The sequence below is a fragment of the Dendropsophus ebraccatus genome, chromosome 7, assembly GCF_027789765.1.
Source record: "Dendropsophus ebraccatus isolate aDenEbr1 chromosome 7, aDenEbr1.pat, whole genome shotgun sequence".
NCBI classification, from domain to species: Eukaryota; Metazoa; Chordata; class Amphibia; order Anura; family Hylidae; genus Dendropsophus; species Dendropsophus ebraccatus.
Genome location: NC_091460.1, coordinates 68077976 through 68099453, shown reverse-complemented (window position 1 = coordinate 68099453; position 21478 = coordinate 68077976). Strand labels below are relative to the sequence as shown.

General features: G+C 41.1%; 1 protein-coding gene across 4 annotated transcripts in view; it reads right to left on the bottom strand.

The window, feature by feature from the left end:
* Positions 1 to 21478, bottom strand: part of FAT1 (FAT atypical cadherin 1) — a 198390-nt gene that overhangs the window by 120315 nt on the left and 56597 nt on the right. For all 4 annotated transcript variants that reach the window (XM_069977704.1, XM_069977703.1, XM_069977705.1 and 1 more), the window contains one exon: positions 861 to 1175. In XM_069977704.1, coding sequence (XP_069833805.1) covers positions 861 to 1175 — 315 coding nt within the window. The remainder of the gene's footprint in view (positions 1 to 860; positions 1176 to 21478) is intronic.

Below are 21478 nucleotides of genomic sequence, written 5' to 3'. Positions count from 1 at the left end.
TGTAGCGCTGGATAACCCCTTTAATGCTGGAGCTTCTACTGAAAGCTATCACATCTGCAACACTTCATTTGGGCACAGCTGTGATCTGTGTCTACTGGAAGTCAAAGGTATTCTGAAATATCCATCCCATCACAGCTTTTAATACGTCACTTCAATTATGGCGCTAAATTAAATGAACCTCAGTGTAATAGTAACAATATTTTATATGTGTTACTGGTTATCTGAAGTTAAAAATATTGCACCATGTTTAGGTTGAAGTCAATACAATGCCATCAGCTATGCAAACATAGTTATTTTAATGCCCTTTCTTTAGAACGGGTGTTAAAATAATGTACGTGTATTATTTCCGGACGCTGCTTGCTTAATGTAAAGTGTGGCGGCGGCCGCACATTACATTGAAGTGAATGGTTAATTGATTTACAAGTCAATTGTAAAAGAAGAACATTCCTGCAGCCGATACAGAGGTATTGGCTGCAGCAACATGCTGAATGCAGCCCAACGGCCATCAGTTTAACAGCGTCCGTTGCTATGCAACAGACGTTGTCAAACGTAGCGTGACTTATACATGGATTTACATTCTGTGCCCCTGATAAATATTATTAATAACATGAATAAGAGGGTTACATTAAAAAAAAAAAAAACATCAATAAAAACTTTTAAAAGTTCCTGGCTCAAATAAACTACAACAGGATTTATTTTCCACTTCTGCTGATTCACAATCTTGATAAAGCATTTTGCAGATTTAAAGTTGCTTCAAAGTTATACTTTATAAACCTATCTAGCTTCCCCTGCTATGTCCTTTCACAATCTTGTATCTATAGATTTTAAAGGAATTGTTGTAAAAAATGGATTTCACATACCTGTCTTTGGATTGATGGCAAAGAATCCCTGTGGGTTACCACTTGAAATCTTATAAGTCAACTTGTCATTAGAACTGGAGTCAGGATCAAAAGCAACAATCTGCACAACAGATAAATCCTTCGGTGAGTTTTCCATGACCTCTGGGTAATACACAGGTTCCGAGGTTTGCGGCGCATTATCGTTGACATCTTCAATTTCAATGTATATCTCAATGAAGGATGATAGGGGAACAACACCGCGATCAGTGGCATAAACAGTCAGCCAGTAATGAGAAGTCGTTTCACGGTCAAGATTATCTGCAGTCCGTATAATACCTAAATATTAAAAAAAGATAGAGTGCATGGTTAATGGAAATTTCAGCACTTAAGGTTAAGTATCTTTCAATTTCTAATTGCACTAAACACATATAAAATACAATGCATAATCCATCAGGCTGCAATAAAGCAATGCTAATGAAAATATATTAACATGCTAGAAGAGACCCGGGGAGACAAAATGACTCATCTCTGCTACTTGGGGCCTTGCATCGATTATGGATTATCTTTATGCTGTTATACATTTGAACGTTTCAAGACTTTTGGAATAAGACCAAATGAGACTTTATGTAAGTGAACATAATATAGTGAATCGTCGACAGTATCTGTGCTAAGAGTGCAAAAGTTCACACTCTATAAGGGGAGCCAATTTTCATTCTTCTTCACCAGGAAAAGAACGTTCATTAGGATTCCATCAAATCCTAGCTGAAAATAAATCTACAAAATATGTATTCTTCCTGAGAAACAATCAAGCCTTTATATGCTTCAGGGCCCTACATCTTACATAACATACAGGAGAGTTTCTCCATTACTTGGACTAGGTCAAAGTCCTATTCTAAATGAATTACATGTATTTACCAGCTGGGCATGAAATCTGGCATACCACTTTACTTTGTTAATATAAGGTCATCGTTCCTTTCTAGGAACTTAACCCCCCCCCCCCAAAAAAAAATAAATAAAATAAAATAGAATGATTGAGGCCCTTATGATTATGAAATATGGACTATGAAATAACCATGCAACTCTATAACACCCACTGCTTTTTTTCTTCTTCTAAGACATACGGCTATAGAGTAATATCTTGTAGCTGAGCGGTTTATGATTAGCATCCTGACACAACATAGATCTGCTTTGCTCTGAGCACTAGGTACAATTGTGTCTGGAAGCGTTCACTGTCTTAATCAAGGGTGATAAAACAAAACAAATGTAGGCAATGATACCAACCCTTGGATGTTGTATAATAATATTAGTCTCGATTCACATATGTCTGATGAATGGGAATGTTGTACTGTATGCAGCAAGCTGGAGCTTTCCATCCAATATCTCATTCAATGCTAATATGGAGCAAGGCGGCAGACCTAGTGCCCTCCAGAATGGTTTAACCAGGCCAAAACACTTCCTTTTTAATTTGATGCATGTGTTACGGTTGGCGTCTATGCTGGATTGTAAGGCATATGTGAGCCTGGCCAGAGTGCAGTTCACACAATAGAGATCACCATGGTGGAGTCCATGAAGCCCTTTGGATAGTACTCATTTTGGGATGGATCAGAGATTTTAATGACTTAAAAATACAGCCCCCTAAAATTTGTCTTTAGATATACCTAAGGTGCAGGTATGAATAATCCCTTTATTGGTCATGGTCTTATAAAACTGACAACATTCTCCACAAAGGCCGAGAGCCCCATTAGTAGTAGGGGTATGATATCATGGGCCATAAAGCTATACATATCCAAAGAAGGCTGGTTGAATTTCAATCAGGAAGGAATGAACTCATTAGATTCAATGTAAAGAATTTAACTCAATAACATTAAACTCCTTGCGGAACCTTAACTCTGTGTATTGCAAGAAACCATGATTAAATTAACCACATCCTGAGTTTTCTTCGGAGATATTTCTCTATATCTATTTTTCGTTCCCCATCAGCTTATAGAGGAGATCAGGCAGTGGAGCATCTCGCAATGTTCTCCTTTGAGCTAATTAAACCACTTTTACAAAAAGCGGAGGCTTTTGTTGGATCACTGCTACCCAACTATAAAACATGTCGAGGCTGATAGATTTTCCCAAATCCTGCATCTAGATCATTTAGCAGAGAGTCAAAAGGTGTTTATTTAAAGACAAAACGGTAAAAGCTTTTATCTGAAATATGTCAACGGAGATTTTTGGGAGGAGGAAGTCTCTCTTTGTCAGAGGAGAAGTGATTGTTCCTGCCCAGAGAAATGGTCAGCAGGCATGTTATACAGATAAATGGGAAGAGATGATGCAATTAGAGAATCTCGACTAAAGCCGCTTCTCGATTCAGCATGTTACTTCCAGTCCAAAGAATCCTTTGGAAAAGAGCAGACAGCTTCCACTGTCATCCCCATTTATGCCTATTTTAATAGCGTGGCTTATTCCTGTCATCCTGCCGCCTCTGTGTCAGAACTTTAGGATAATAGTTCTATAATTGCTGTACAGAGAAAGTGCAAGCTTAATAAAGCTTTGCTACTTGAATATATAATGAAGATGAATTCCAAGAGGTCCAATAGGCTGCAATCACATATGCAGCATTGCTTATGATGGTATATATAATTTATAGATATACTGTTTATACAATGCTATGTACTACAGCACTCCCCAGTATGGGCTAGACCTATGAAATTGTTCTTTCCAAACTCTGAAGTTCATGAATATAATGTCGGCACAATTGAACACCTCTTAAGATCTATGCGGCATGCTCAGCAAATATCGTAAAAATCTGAGCAGATTGTCCACTGTTAGGTGCCTATATTCAGCAATATAAATTATTCTAGTGGAGCAGTAAGGCACAGAATATGTGAGTCTAGGATACATAAAAAGTAGAAACTCCGTTCAGATGTCTGTAGTTTATGCCGAGCATCCTGCGTCAACCACAGGAGAGCTAACTACAAATAAGAAAACACCATGCTGAACTCACTAATATAGTATACAGAGGATTTTCTTCCTACTCCTGTAACATCTGCCTAATAACCGGGTAACAGGAGATTCACACATGTACTGTAATAGCAGTATGCCAAAAAACCTTCAATCACGCGTATTACTAGCCCAAGGGATTGGATGGCAGCATTGTCTGTGTAAGGGCGGTATAGCTGTTTGCGGGTTTTCTGTGGTAACTATATTGATAGTCTATCTTTAGGTTCAGCCATGAATATCAGATCTGTGGGGGTTCACACTCTGTACCACAGCTGATCAGTTTGAGGAACATATTGGTGAAAAGCGGCCGTCTCATAATATGGGCAGCCGAAAATAAGGATAATTTCCCCTCCTCTTTTCCTGAAGTGAGAAAATAGCATGTAGAAGTTTTAGAGCCTCTGTGAGCATTGTGGTCTCTTCACTGCATACTTTGCTCTACGCTCAGTACCTTTAGTAGTGGCAGAGCAGGGTATTGCAGCCTTGGGATGTGTTCACACTACGTTGTATTTAAGTAAAGAACGGATGCTGATTCCAATTGAATCAGCATCCGTTCTTTACTACAGGGGCGGCTGCATTGAAGTCAATGCAATGCTGCCCGCTCTGTTTACACAGCGTTATGTTAACGCCTGTTCTTTTTCCATTTATATATGGTATTAAAAACTAAATCAACAAGTACTGTACTTGGAACTATAGCTGATTTTCAGTGTAAAATCTGCACCAAAAATATGCTTTATTTATCTTACAGCTGAGAGCTCTGAAGGCCAGGGATGCAAGGAAAGTTCGCCGTCATGTCTGTGGAATCAATGACTATCCCCCCCTTCTGGCATAGTGCATTGCTGCACCCAACTGAAAGTGTTTGTCTTCCATGAGGTAAATGGCTGCAATACAGCTGCCGTTGGTTGCCATAGATTGGCCCTACTATCCAAGTATCATAGGACCCAGGATGTGCCAAGAAAACACTCCCCACATTACTACAGCACCTACAACAGCCTGAACTGATAGCAGTTGACAGAAAAGGTCTGTCAGTTCATGCTGTACAGTGATCCAATTTTTGCTCTCTTTAGCCCACTGTATTCTTTCTATTCTTTTCCCTTATGGTGACTCTCTAATGTGTTCTGGTGGCCTCCAACAATGTTGGTGGAGAGAAGGGTCAAATGTGCTGGATTTTCACTGCCCAATCCTTTTTGTTCTTGGATGAATAATCCAGCATCACAGCTGTCTGGCTTCCACTTACCCCTCTTCATAGAGACAACATGAAAGTTCAACTGTGCTGAATGTTCATGTGTATGGGAAGGTTGGGGAAGATAAAGGTCGCTTAGCAAATGTTTGGCCCACAATATGGCCACTTTTAGGGTATGTCCACACTATGGAATCCCTATGAATCACCCACTGTGGATCCCCGCTCGCCCCACTCGCCCCCACTCGTGGCCGTGCACATCTCCGCTGGTTGCATATGCTTCATTTTATGGTTTGGCAGATCTGACATCCACTCGAAGAATGAGCGGGTTCATTCTTCGGGCGGAATCTGTGGGGGCAAGCTGCAGAATCCATGGTGGGTGATCCACTGGAATTCTGTAGTGCGGGCATACCCTCAAACAGCAACAGCACTGGGACTGGTAATCTGTCATCAAAGATCAATTAAGCTTCCAGAAAATCACACTGTCTGGTTTTTCCCAGAGCAACTAATAATAACCCAGCTTACCTCAGTTATGATTGGTTGCTATGTGAAGAAAAAAAAAACTGAAAGTGTTGGTTTCAGGCAACTGGGCTGCTGAGTTTGTGTTTGGGCATGTTAGAGTGGCAGCATTGTATTCGGCTGCAGTCTGCTCAACTGGGCCCTTCCCTTTTCTTGAGAATGATTCTACATTGACAAGCTATGTCCTCAGAATCCCATTTCTCTGAAACATCCTCAATCACATCATTCTGAGTATAATCTTAACAATATTCCATGAAAAGACCCCACAAGTTCAGCGTTTTTTGCAATACTGGCCCCGACATGTCTCTGGTCTTTATCCATGTCGCTTAGGTCACTGGATATTCTAATGTGAAAGACTTGGTCACTTGATTTAATTCTGCACTTGTCTAATTTCCATACAAGGAAGCAGCAATTATAAAAGGTCAGGTGTCTTGAATACAGTGGACATTCAGTGTACTAAAGCCCAAAGTCGCTCAAAATCCCCCAAAATTCCTTTTAGCTTAACCCCAGCAGTAGCTTTGGGCTGGCAATTTGTAAGGTGCTGTGTTTAGAGCAGGCACTGTACTGTAAAAACTAAATCTCTCTTCCCCATTAAAAAAAAAAAAGCTCAGCCGAGCAGGTACGTATCTATCTACAAAGCTGCTCACATTCATAATCAGAATTACAAATGAAGATATGGGATATAATATATTGTATGTGTGTTATGGAATGAGTAGCTTTTGTGTTCATTGTATCTGCAGATCCATTCATTCACATAACAGTTCATCTGTATGTACGGGGCTGGAATGTCTAGAGAAGAAAGGTGGATTCTGCACTATAAGCACAAACATCATTCCTAAATAGTCCTTTACTTTATTCTGTATTAGACTTCCAAGAATCCATTAGAGCTAGAAAGAGGTAGAAAGACAAAGTAATTGGGGTTAATCTTTCTTTGCTCAATGCTTGCAAGTCATGATTTTTTTTCTCTTTGCCTCCTAAACAAGATGAATTATCACTTTTCTACATTGCTGTAATGCTTAGAAATGCTTTAGGCTCGAAATCAAGTCGTCATCATCAAACAATACCTAGGACGTGCAACAACTCGTCCGGTGTATGATGCATAAACACCTTGTGATAAATCTCACAATGCTGATCAGGCAAAAGGCCGATTCATCAATTCTACCAACCTGTCAGCTTACAGTAATTCAGACAATGGTCTATTAAGCATGTACTAAGGAATAGCTAGACTTCTGTGGGAAGAATGTCCAGTATTTAGGAACAGCTTACATAAGCAAGTAGTAACATAAATGGCATGCATTGAACTTACTTCTAATGATCCAAATATTAAAGCACCAACTACTATAACAATACACAATCAGAACTGCTGTGATTGTGTAAGGCAAATATTAAAGGGGTGCTACTGGGCAAGAAAACCTGTCAGTTTGGGGTCTAATTTCAGTGTTACTACTGTATATATTTTTGTATTTTGCACCTTCTACAATCCATAACTTGACTAATACCAACACATGCTTTCCTTAGCCGCCAATATTCCAGGTTTTCTAGTGAAACATAAAATATAGGACCTTATTACACGGAAGGATTATCTTCGAAAAATCGTTAGATCGTTCGGATTTGAACGATAACCGTTTAGTGTAATAACAGATAACGATTAAACGACCAATGAGAAATCGTTAGTCGTTTGATAGAGTTTGGACTCGTTGATCGTTTACAAATTGTTCGCACGGAACAGGACATCATTTGGTCGTTCGCAGTACCGGCGAACACAATAGTGACGACTAGACGACTGAAAGAACGATCATGAGTAATGATCATCGTCCCGTAAAATTGGGCAAACGATTGCAGGTCGATCGCAATAGCGGTCGTTTGATATTGTTTATCGTTAATTGTTGATCGTTAAAAAATTGATTTGTGTAATAGTACCTATACTCTACTACCTCCCTGTGTAGTTAAAAAAATGATGTTAGTCCTTGACAACTCCCCTCAATTCCTCTGCTGTGCAACCTTCCAGTGCTGGCTGTGTTCCGCGACTTCCGATGATGACACACTCCCCCCTTTCAGGTCTGCGTCAGAAGCAACATCATTGGAAACTGCCAGAGCAGAAGCATAACTGGGACCAGAAGATTGCACAGTGGGAGCAGTGGGGGAGCAAGGGTGAGCAAGTATGGGCTTTTTATTGTTTTGCTGCACAATGAGGCAGTAGGGAAAGTGTTATAATTCTCTGAACAGCCCATTTAATGCCTTAAGCCCCTATTACACAAAGCGATTATCTGCATTCGGCCGATATCGGCCGTTACAGCCGAAAATCGTCTTGTGTAATAGAAGACAATGATCAGCTGACATGCACGATGTCGGCTGATCGTATTCTTTCAACATGTTGAAAGCCGAGTAAAGAGGATAGCAGCGATATGCTGCCATTACTCCCTGTAATAGGAGCGGTGGCAGGAGAACGCCGCTATCTTCTATGGACTCCCCTGACGATCTAGTGATCACCTAGGCAGAAATGGCAAGATGAGTATTTTATCCATTGTCTCATCTGTTACTCCATACAATAGACAAAGACCATGCATGCATTGCCAGTGGTCCACCGGTAATGGAGGACATGGTACCAATATCTAACCATGTGCCATAAATGTCTATAGTGGGAAACCTGTTTTCTCAATTACTTGTTCCTTTCCTTCACAAATAGGCCAGGTGTATACCTAGCTGTCATTTCCAGGGGAGCTTCATAGGCATTTCACATTGTGACAGGTAAAGGAATTTCTTTTCCTTTGTCCATCATCACTAGTAGTGCGTTGTAATATTGCAAAGTCTGCTCTGTTTGATAAAAGTTTTCTTCAAAGTGTGTTCCCAGGGTTGAAGAACTGACCTACATTTGCTATCCCTTGTCATTCTCTAGTTACTTTCCCTTCCATAAACACAAAAATAGTTTGCTTTTTTTCAGGAAACATAAAGCTGATGGACAGGACAGAAAATGCAGATAGCAAATAAAAGGGCCTGAATTATAAACTGTATAGCTAACAAAGTAAATAAATAAAATATCCTTATGAAAAATATACTCCTGTTTTAGTTAAAAAAATACAATCACTTAAAAGGGACAGATGACTTCATTTCCTGTTTATTTTCATTGTCCAGGGACACAGTACAGATCTCCCACTGTTTTGTCATGACTCACAGTACAAAAATAAACAATTCTGCTTGGACATTCAAAACACTGGCTAAAAAAAAAATCCTTAAAATGTCTAATAACATACATTTCTAGCCTTGTCTTGCTGGCAAGAATCCCGGTCATGAGCATTAAAGGGGTTTTCCTGGGGAATATAAAAGTTTGTGTTATATGCTTCCCTGTGCATTTAAAATTAAAAAAGCCTGCATACTCACTCTGCTGCTGCTTTATCTTCTTGTCACCAATATGGTCCTTTTCTTCTGATCTTCCTCCTTGATTTTTTGTGCCTGCTCAAACCAGCAACTGGCAGTTCCAGCTGGTACAAAGCATCATCTGAAGGAGTAACAGGAGGACTGCAGCAGGGATCGGAGGACTTGACAACAGTTGGGAGAGATGAGTATGTGGACTTTTTTATTTTGTGCAGAGGGAAAATTTGAACTTTTTTTTATTTCCCAATAAATCCCCTTTAAATTTCTAAGGTTGACCATTCACATTAGATTAAGGTAATCTGAATCCACCAAATTTGGTGGATTTAACCTATCTTCTCTCTTCAGATGTGGGAGAAAGAACTCTTAAATTGTCAATGTAAAAAAAATTATTTTTTTTTTCAGAAATCAATAGTACAGGCGATTTTTAGAAACTTGGTAATCGGGTTTATTAGCTGAAAAATGCATTTTTATCATGGAAAAAGCAGTTTGAAGCTCTCCCCCCTGTCTTCATTGTTCTCTATGAAGAGGGGAGGGGTGGAGGGAGATGAGGCACCGAAACAGGACAACAAAGAGTTAATTAACAGCTTCAAGGGCTATCTCCTCTGATGTCAGCACTGACCTCTCTGACCTCTGAATAGCCATTTCATGCAGCTCCTGCCTGTGTAATCCTTTGTTCTCTGCTCTCTGCTGCCGACTAATCTCCCTCCTCCCCTCTCCATAGCACAGACAGGATCCGACTGATCTAAAAAAGTCGAGATTTCCTGATAATGAACAGTGAATGACAGCAAGGAGAGGAGGGGGATCTGGGGAAAGTCTTTTTAAATGCAGATAATGGCATATTTGCCTAATAAACCCAATTACAAAGTAAAATCGCCTGTACTATTGGCTTCTGCAAAAAAAAAAAAAAAAAAAAAATTAATGATAGTGACACTAATCCAGCATGCCTGATCCCTTTGTTCTCTGGGATATATACTGCTGACAGAGGCCCTCTTCCCTCTGCCCATTAAGTGAAGTATTCATCTGAATAGGGGGATTGGGAGAGATAGTTGCTGGTCAACAGCTAAAACATATGGGCAGCTTAAATCTCTTAGTTTTGGGTGAACAGATGATCATCAAGCTATATTTGTTCTGTGTGACAGACTTAAAAAGTGCTTTATGGCAAGCCTCATGTCCCTAGACACAATCAACCTCTCTAGACCCTTTTCTTTGTATGGGTCACAGTTGTAAGCATGCTCTAGAACCTCTATGACATATACAAAAGTCATTCCACAAAGAGGGGGAGGCTGAGCTCCTATTGGTTTTATTATATACTGCCTATGTACAGTACTTTATTTGTAATGCTGTACAGTTAACTTTTCTAGATAAAACTGTGAGAAGCGCACGTCTGAGAGCTTTACTCCCGACTTACTGCTCTACCTGTCTTGTTGCAGAAATTGATCTTCATAGACTTAAAATACAGCCTGACTCCTGCAACAAAACAGGTAAAGAAGTTTCTCCCTGCCCTAAGGATTGATGAACACACAGACACTGGCCATTAAAAATTCTCACATGTCTGTGTGACCGTAACACTTTAATAGAGTTTCCAGTAACCTAATCCCTGTGGTATGTGTGAAAAATATATTGTGCTGGCAATGTATCTGTTAGTGTGGCTAACACAACCATCAGTCTGGAGACTTGACCAGCTGCCATGTTTTGGCTTGTATAGGACAGCCTAGACTGATACATGGCAGCATTTTAAAAGTAAGATTTATTTTACTATTGAATGTTTGTCTTTTTGTATTCTCACTGGCAAGGGTATCTATGATGGCGGATATTCCTATCCTTGATGGCACGGAGATCTTATGCTGTATTCATCACTTTACGATTTGCTACTTCATATTCTTATGTACACCACGTAAAGCCTGATACAACTAGAACCCATGGAATGTCCACCAAGTATCGCATCTCTTTCAAACTTTTTTTATGGATCTGACGTCAAGACAAAAGAAACCATTAACTTTGTCTTCCCCTTTTTATACTTTGCACAACAAATGAGTGGCCCTACAAAACGGTGTTAATCTGAAAATCCTTCCTCACAAAGCTCGGGGGTGACATTATAGTCATTCTTTAGGCAGCAGCAGCGAGGGGAATGTTTGTTAATGATTAAACAGTGGAGGGCAGGCCGGCAGAGGTTTATCACACAAAGGAATTCCAGGCTACACGGCTCTGTAGACCTCTACTATACACATTTACATGAAGATAGTATGCATGGAATATATTACACTACTTACGTCACAAAGCAAAATAAAATGCCTCATGCAATCTCCATGGTAACCTTTCATTTCTCAGAACACCAGAGCAATCCAGCCCTTTGGCTTTAAGAACGATGTAAGATGGAAATAAATACATAACAAGGGACTAAATATGGGAGAATGGAGGTGGCAGTTCATCAGCCGCTAATACTTTGGAGGCCAAGCTGCATGCACATTCCTGCCTTATCTACTATCACAGGATTTCAAAAACACATCCACCACCTTTTATTACAGGAAGGAGGCAGACGGAGAATTACTCAATGCAAGTTCACATGTCCCTCAGAAAATCACACTCCTACAGCAGATAGAAAGCAGCCGCGCATTGTTGCTTTCTTGGGAAATGAATTGAAGGGGTTTTCAAGCCTCCAAAATACTGATTTATAAATGTGATAAATGATAATGATATTCCGAGAAAAACGCAAGCAAGTTCCTACACACGCCAGCCAAATCCATAGAACGACATATGTTAACTGTACAGTATCCTAGGAAAATCTGAAACCAGTATAGAGAGAAAAATAATCCAATTGAAATTATTGTAGCATAAGGACGCCTTTATAATTATTTAAGATTAAAGGTGAAGTAACAGCAGGTTAGACGAATCTAACCTGCTGTTACTGTATGTCCATATTGCACAGGAGACGCAGAGGAGGAAGGTATGCCTCTTACCTTCCTCCACTGCACCATTCTGGTGCAGTTAGTTGTATTCTGCAAAGTCAGTGAGACTGGAGGGAAGGGGGCAATAGCAGCACTGCCTTCCCCCAGAGCACCAATCTGGCCTGTCCCCGGGCAGCTCGCTCCATTCATTATCATTTGATAGGGGCGGGGATTGGGGCGGATGGTTGCTATGGGGGTAGAAATAAAACTGATACACAGTGATCTGTAAGGGAGGACACACCTCTAGAAACCCTTACACAGGTGCAAAATATTAGCTTGGGCCCAACCCCTTCAATGACTCTTAGGTGACATCCCCTAATGTAACAGCATGTCCTAATGAACTGTCACTGCACAGGAGAAAGTGCGGAGTTGGTAGGACATGGAGCACAGGGTCCCTAGGGCGTCTGCCAGTATTCGGCTATTCAATTGTATTTGAAATTGCTGAGACAGTTGAGTAGCAAAGTAGAGAAGCCTGTAGGCTTGATCATTATAATTCTCCCGAACCATCTGTCATTTTCACAGCTGATTCGTCTTCCCTAGAGAGGTTCTTTAGGAACCATAGACCTGGATGCCATTGTCCAGGAGAACAGGGTATCAGCAGGGTTCATATTAATGGCAGCCCAGTGCTGATGTGATATTGAGTGTTATTTTGCTCAGACATGCACTGAAATGTATCCAGATGGGGGCAGTGAGTCCACTATAAAAGTGTGTATCTTGGTGCCAGTGAACATGTAGGCAGTGCATGTTAAGTAAAAAGACCTTGTGTGAGAGGGAATGGAGGTCTAAGACGCAGTCACCAGAGAGCAAACAGGTGTCCTGGGGAGAGAGTGACAATGAGCCCAGGAGACACTGTGAGCAGTCGGGGTCCAGAAAAAACAGCTGTGGTGAGGTCTAGTGAATGCTAGCATTGGGACCCATAAATCTAAAAAGATTGTAAGTGAGAGAAATTACACAGTGGCCGTGTGGAAACATCATGAAAAAAGCTGGAATGTCTGAGAGAGATTGAAGTATATAGGAACCAGAAAGCTGCCCATTGCCCTAATCAAAAGCCCAAAGTGTAAAAAGATGAGGCATATGCTGGGGTTGAAAGAAGCAAGGACACCCTTTTTATCTCCCAGGTCAAGTTCAAGGTGTGTGTAGACATTGTGTTCTTTTTACTTTCCCAGGTTAAATAACGAGGTATTCTTACAGAGGCTCTGTCCCTGGGATGCATCGTGCATATGGTTGAATAACATTATTTCTGTACTATCCATTTTTTTGTGCAACTGCTAGCTAGCTAGATAGATAGATAGATAGATAGATAGATAGATAGATAGATAGATAGATAGATGTTAGATATATTAAGATTGATAGATATATGATTGATAGATAGATAGATAGATAGATATATGATAGATAGATAGATAGATAGATAGATAGACACTTCAGTTGATAGATCCTATCCTCTAATATGCTAGTAAAACAGAAAATGATGGCAATTACAAACCAGAATAAAAAAAACAACCAAGAGGGTGTAAAATGCTGGAAGTTAATGTTGTGTACATTTTAATTAGGAATGATTAAAAAACACAAAGAGGTAACTACACTTAACCCCCTGACCTATGACACAGGATTCATGAGGCAAGTCTATACAAGTATTCAGACTAGTAAGAAACTATTTCTGTACTGAATCCCCTTGAAGTCTGTGTCTTCCCTTCACCCACAGGCTATTTGAAGACTGTGTAAATGCCAGACCCCACTTTGGTAACTGGTAATGCCCTACTGAGCAGTGGCAACTGTGCAGTCACTGAAAGGACATGGTCCATGAAGGTTCAGGGGCCAAGGACAGACCACACTAAAGACAAGCTACAACACATGACTGGTCAATGTTCACCAAGCTACGAGGAATTTAGTCATCAAAGTGAACTAAAATACACATATACAGGATAATTGTACTGGTGATGTACATACTAAACAAGGCAAAATATTTAGTAAAGAAGACTGCACTAATGTTTTTTTGTTTTTTTTTTTGCACTGGGCCGACCATTGTGTTACAACAGCCTTGGTGGATACCATCAATTCCAATAGGATCACAGTGTTTGTCTGTGGATCTCACCAATCTCAACAGGATCTGCAAACAATCTCCTCTGCATAGAAGCTGCCCAGATCATATCTATTGGGAAGTCAGTAAAGATAGCTATCATTTGTCCGGTAGCCATTTCATATCTATGGCCAGCTTAACCTAGTAAATGGCCATTAGCATTTTCTTTGTTATTGTCACAGTAGACAGCTAAGTAATTCATTAGAAGGATTTACAGACTATTTTCATATCAATAGCTGTCATACTATCTATACAGATGGTAAATTGTAGAGGTTTTGTCTACGGAGAGTGTACTGTATAGTGGCTAAAAATAGAGATAACTCTTTTGGATAAAAACCTCAAAAACATGTCTGCCATGATGACCTGTTGCTGGAAAATGGCGCTATGAATATACATTTACAGAATAAATAGAATGTATGAAGAGGCTCCAGAATCACTCAGTTCAAGACATAAAATTGTATTTCCACATCTTAAAACATCAGCGGCTGTAGACTAATAATTATGTGTTTCAAGACACTTTGGCTTTTACTTGCAGATTTTTCTAGCTACTCCTTTTACAGAATAAAAGCTGGAGAAAAGCAAACTTTGCATGGTGGCTCAGTGGTTAGCATTGTTGCATTGCAGCATGGGATCCAGGGTTTAAATCTCGCCAGGGCAAAATCTGCAATGTATCGGCAATATTAGAGGCCCAATAAATGGGGTAAGCGACCTCTGATCTGTTAGATCAGCGCTCATAGATCTAATTAGACGGTTTCATGATTATGCGGCAAGGGCTGTATGGAAAAAGTTAATGATGTCTGTGAAGACTATACTCGACGTCAGTACGTAGAAAATAATAAACATTTATGCCTACCTCTCCATGCTCCCCAATGTCCTCTTGCCTTGTAGCTACATCCTAAAAAATCTAAACTCGTGTCTGTGGTGACAGCCCGCTCAGCCAATCGATGCAGTCCTGTCTTAGTCAGTGATTGGCTATTCAAGCTTTCATTGTAGAAATTTGTTTGGAAGTGTCTGCAGGGGCAACGGTGTGTGGGGGACACAGAGACAAGGCAGAAGGACATTGCAGGATCGTGAAAAGGTAAGCATAGCTTATTATCTTCTGTATACCAAATCAGCCACCAATTGTACATCGCCTTTTACACACAGCAAAGCTTGTCCGGCAGGCGATGATTTTTTAACATGTTGACAGACAAGGAACGAGCAAATAATTGCCATCTCCTCTGCTGATCATTGTCTTTATTAAATGGGGTGATATCTACCTGAATTGGCAAATAATCATTCCGTCTAATAGGCCCTTACATTCTCTTTGTTTTTGTATGGATTTTCTTCCACACTCATTTCATTCATGTTTGGACCTTCTTCCTCATTTTATGTATATCAAACTTGCTCTCTCATATATCTTGCCATTAAGTCATGTCCCAGATTCAGCTAGGAGGGTGGTGTTAATATTGCAGAATATAAAGAACACAAGTTTCTAAGCTTATGGCAATCCTGGCTGCTATCTATTAAAACTCAAGGGGTCAACTAGAGAGTCATATGACCCATAATAACCGTCTGCGAACACAAAAAAATGGAAATCCTTACATTGTGGGCACTTCTTCAGGAATATAAGTAACATATCCTGTATGCCTATAGGGGCAGCAGGCTTTGATTGAATCCTGCTGACGTGTTCTTTGTTATGTATTTGAACACACACAGTGATTAAACTTCAGCGTTCAAAGCAAAGAGTAAACATTACCTAATCATTCTCAGCCTTTTGTTACTTTGACCCAAGAAAACACCTTTAAAGTAAAGCAGATGTCCTGCTTCAAAACATAATCATGTATCAAAGACCCAGGCGCACGCAAGGTAAATATTCTTGATTAGCTTGGTAATGTTTTTGTTGAAAGAAAAATTAAAAAATCTAAGTTATTTTGGGAAATTTTATGTTTTGTTTCAAATAATAAAGACAGGAATTATAAATACTTTACTAGCACAATGGCCTTGTTCTAATAATAAAAATAATAAATGTAATACAGGGAAACATCCAGAGAAAACTGGGAATAGATCTCAGAAACTTTAAAGCTTACCTGTTATGGTGTACGCTGATCCTATTGGTGCAAAATCCATTCTGCCTCCAGAAGTTCAGATGTCCATAGATACGATCATACCTAGATGGTTTTGTGTACAAGCCCTATTGGATCAGAATGGATCTTGTGCATGGAATCGGTCTGGCATGACTGTATCATCCATGAATAATCGAACTTCCAGTTGCAGAATGGATTACAATCGGGTCATTGTACATCATGACATGTACGCTTTAAGGGTGGGTTCACACTAGCCTAATATGTACATATTTTATGTCTGTATTATGACCACTTCCCCCACCATAGGTCAGGGGATCCAAAACCAAAAAAGTCAGCATCGGGCACCTGTATTCCTCACGTGATAAAAGGAAAAATCCTCCTCCACAGCAACATCACTAGGATGACTAGGATGGGTGCAGAGTATGGCCTACCAAGTGAGAGAAGCGGAAGCCTAGATTACCTCTAGGAACAGGGACAAAAAAACTATGGAAATTGTGTTTTCTTTTCAGTTTGACACCGTGATCTCTGCTGCCATCTCTGCCAGAGCAGTAGCAAATTCCTGTCACGGACAGAGGTGTCAGACAGGAAAGAATACACTACTTCCTGCAGGACATACAGTAGCTGATAACTATGGGAATACTGGATATTTTTAAATAGAATTAAATTACAAATCTGTATTTTTGAAACCAGTTGATTTAAAAGAAAAAGCGTTTTGCTGGCTAACCCCTTTAAGTCTAATAGTTTTTTGTTTTTTTTTTAATTCAATTTGTGCAAAATTTACTTAGCAATAAACGGGTTCATGTGAACATACTCTAAAAACTCATCCTTAATAAGGATTTATAATGATGTGTTTAGATGATTATTCTCTTTTTTTGCTCCATTGAATTCATGGTTCCTTTTAATGCTTTCGCAAAACAGTTTTCAGTTATGTGTCTGTATCTCAGTAGGGAGTCATATGATATACTTTATTTGTCTGTAGCGTGTGGAAAAAAAAAAAAAGGAAGGCTGACACAAAGCCTTAGAAAAACACCACAAGACAAATGTTTGCAGGCAGCAGATACAGGAACAATATTAACTGCCTTGCATTCACCTTTGAATTGAAGTTAAAAACACATGCGCAATTTATTTTCAATGAAAATGTGATTGACTTATTCTGATCTCAGTCATCTTAGATGGCTCTAAATACTTTTTTTTAAACAACCATTACTTTTATTGAAAACTTGAATTGGCCTCGATTGACCTTGTATTAGATGGCTGTTTGCACTTTCTGCATAAGCTAAATGGTTGTAAAGTATATGATTTCCTACTGCTTAAAGGGGTATTCCAACCTTAAAACCTCTTACAAGTAAAATAAATGTGTAATTTAAACCAGATAGTCATTACTCCTTAAGCAACATTAAAAGGAACACTTTAGGCAAACTGGAAAACAAAAGCATTAAAACACTAGAAACCTTGTATCATGCATTGCTCTCTCAAATCCTGAACATTGCACACCTTAGTGTATCCGTTTAGTATTAACCCCTTGCCTCTAAAGCCTGTTTTGGCCTTAATGACCAGGCTCATTTTTCAAAATCTGACCTGTTTCACTTTATGTACTTATAGCTCAGTGATGCTTTAACGTATGCTAGCGATTCTGAGATTGTTTTTTCGTCACATATGACACTTTATATTAGTAGCAAAATTTGGTCACTACTTTGTGTATTTTTTGTGAAAAACATCAAAATATCATGAAAAATTTGAAAATTTTGCATTTTATGAACTTCTGAAATTCTCTGCTTCTAAAAAAGGAAGTCACAGCACAAAAATTAGTTACTAAATCACATTACCAATATGTCCTCTTTATTCTGGCATAATTTGGGAAACATGTTTTACTTTTTTAGGGTGTTACGGGGCTTAGAACTTTATTAGCAAATTATCACATTTTGTGAAAATTTCCAAAACTGATTTTTTTTAGGGACCAGTTCTTTTTTTAAATGGATTTAGAAGGCTTGTATACTGGAAACCCCCATAAGTGACCCCATTTTGGAAACTAGACACCTTAAAGAATTAATCTAGGGGTATAATTAGCATTTTAACCCTACAGGGGCTGGAGGAAATTATTCACAATTAGGCCGTAAAAAAATCGAAAATTTAAATTTTCAAATAATATATACGTTTAGATTAAAGTTTCTCATTTTCAAAAGGAACATGAGAAAAAAAGCATGCCAAAATTTGTAACGCAGGTTCTCCTGAATACAACGGTACCCCATATGTGGGCGTAAACCACTGTATGGGCACACAGCCGGGCTCAGAAGGGAAGGAGCGCCAATTAGCTTTTTTAATGCAGATTTTGCTGAAGAAGTTTCTGAGCGCCAGGTGCATTTGCAGAGCCCCTGTAGTGTCCGCAGAATAGAATCCCCCCAAAAGTCACCCCATTTTCGAAAGTACACCCCTCAAAGGATTCATCTTTGGGTAGGATGAGCATTTTGACCCCACAGGCATTAGAGGAAAGTATTCAAAATTAGACAGTAAAAATGAAAAACACAAATTTTTCCAATAATATGTTCGTTTAGTTTGAAATTTCTCAATTTCACGAGGAACAAGAGAAAAAAAGTACCCCAAAATTTGTAAAGAAGGTTCTCCTGAATACAACGGTACCCCATATGTGGGCATAAACCACTGTATGGGCACACAGCGGGGCTCAGAAGAAAAGGAGTGCCAATTAGCTTTTTCAATGCAGATTTTGCTGAAGAAGTTTCTGAGCGCCAGGTCCGTTTGCAGAGCCCCTGTAGTGTCCGCAGAAGAGAACCCCCCCAAAAGTCACCCCATTTTGGAAAGTACACCCCTCAAAGAATTCATCTTGGGGTGTGGTGACCATTTTGACCCCACAGGTATTAGAGGAAAGTATTTAAAATAAGACCGTAAAATTGAAAAACTAGAATTTTTCCAATAATATGTTCGTTTAGTTTGAAATTTCTCAATTTCACTAGGAACAGGGGAGAAGCTGCATGCCCAAATCTGTAACGCAGGTTCTCCTGAGTAGAACTGTACCCCATATGTGGGCATAAACCACTGTATGGGCACCCAGCCGGGCTCAGAAGGGAAGGAGCGCCAATTAGCATTTTCAGTGCAGATTTTTCCGAAGAAGTTTCTGAGCGCCAGGTGCGTTTGCAGCGCCCCAGTAGTGCCAGCAGAATAGAACTCCCCCAAAGGTCACCCCATTTAGGAAAGTACACCCCAGAAAGAATTCATCTTGGGGTGCATTGAGCGGTTTGACCCCACAGGTATTAGAGGAAAGTATTCAAAATTAGACAGTAAAAATGAAAAACACAAATTTTTCCAATAATATGTTCGTTTAGTTTGAAATTTCTCAATTTCACGAGGAACAAGAGAAAAAAAGTACCCCAAAATTTGTAAAGAAGGTTCTCCTGAATACAACGGTACCCCATATGTGGGCATAAACCACAGTATGGGCACACAGCAGGGCTCAGAAGGAAGGAAGCGCCAATTTGCTGGAGCAAAACCGCAGCTAGAAATAGTTATTAGAATAGCGCAGTTACTAAAATACAATAAAAAATGAGATTACAGGTAATGTGGGGTGGTCACGGGCAACCTGGGGTGGTCACGGGCAACCTGGGGTGGTCACGGGCAACCTGGTGTGGTCACGGGCAAGCTGGGGTGGTCAAGGGCAACCTGGTGTGGTTATGGGCAACCTGGTGTGGTTATGGGCAACCTGCGGTGGTTGCAGGCAACGTGGGGTGGTTACGGGCAACGTGGGGTGGTAACGGCCAACGTGGGGTGGTTACGGATAAACTGAAGTGCTTATAGGTAATCTGGGATGGGTACCTGTAATTTGGGGTCCTTACAGGCAATCTGGCGTGGTTACGGGAAATCTGGAGAGGGTCACTGGCAATTCGGGGTGGTTACGGTCAACATATGGTGGTTACAGGCAACGTGCGGTGGTTATAGGCAACGTGCGGTGGTTAGGGGCGACGTGCGGTGGTTAGGGGCGACGTGCGGTGGTTAGGGGCGACGTGCGGTGGTTAGGGGCGACGTGCGGTGGTTAGAGGTGACGTGCGGTGGTTAGAGGCGACGTGCGGTGGTTAGGGACGACGTGCGGTGGTTAGGGGCGACGTGCGGTGGTTAGGGGCGACGTGCGGTGGTTAGGGGCGACGTGCGGTGGTTAGGGGTAATTAGCAATTATTACTATAATAAAAAGTGTGTGTTTTATTTTTTTGTATGTTTGTCACTTTTTGTACTTTATACATTCATTTTCACTGTATTACTATGATTACTGTAATATTTTTTATCACAGTAATCATAGTTCAGTGACAGAGACCAAATTGGTCTCTGTCACTTTAAATTTTCAGAGCTTGGCTGGTTGTGAAGCGCATGCGCACTTCATAACCAGCCAGGAGACCGAAGAGGAAGGAGCTCCAGGAGCAGGTAACGTATATGGGGAAGGGGGGGTGACTGGGGGATGGGGGTGACAGGGGGGGTGGGGGGCGACTTGGGGGGCGACACACTGACACTTTTTATCCCCTGTCACCAATGATTTATGGTGACAGGGGATAAAAAATGTTTTTTTGCACTGGGAACAGGCGATCAGCGGTATATAGTATATACCGCTGATCGCCTGCTCCGGGACCACACGGGGGGGTCCCCGATCACTGCCCCATGCTCTCCGCTACCTCCGGTGGCGGAGAGCATGGGGCTTTGATCATTTATTCATTTCCATCCCTGCGAACAAACATTGTTTGTTCGCAGGGATGGGGGCGGCCATCTTGGATGTGATGGCCGCCCGGGGAGGGGAGGGTTAGTGATCGGGGCACTAGGGGGGCTGATCTGGGGTCTGAGTTATACATTTTCATCTCCCCCCACCGTGGATTCACGGTGGGGGGAGATGAAAGCGATCGGCGGCGCCCGTAATACCCGTTACCGGCGGATCGCCGCTATAACGGTAATAGCGGCGATCCGCCGGTTTCGGGGGACGAGGGGGGGGCCGGGGGACACATCTGATGTGGCGGCGGGAGGAGGCAACGTTCTGCAGCCTCCTCCCGCCGCCCGATCGGCGGGGGAACTCAAATCTCCCCCATAGACGCTGCGGTCGCATTGACCGCGGCGTTTATGGGGTTAACTGCCCGCGGGGAGCGCGGCTCCCCTCCGGGCAGATGCAGCGGGAGGATGCTGTGTGACACAGCCTCCTCCCGCTGCCCGATCACCGTCAGGGACAGCGGGGGGAGGCAGGGAAAGCATGACGTTTGGGGAACGTCATGTTGCGGGAACTACTTGTTTTACATGACGTTCCCCAAACGTCATTTTGCGGCAAGGGGTTAAAGGGGTTATCCGGGTAACAAAAACAATATTCTAAACAATTCCCCTTTCCAATACCACCCTATGTCTTATATACTTGCAACTAGAGATGAGAGAACCTCGAGCATGCTCAAGTCCATCCGAACCCGAACGTTCGGCATTTGATTAGCTGGGGCTGCTGAAGTTGGATAAAGCTCTAAGGT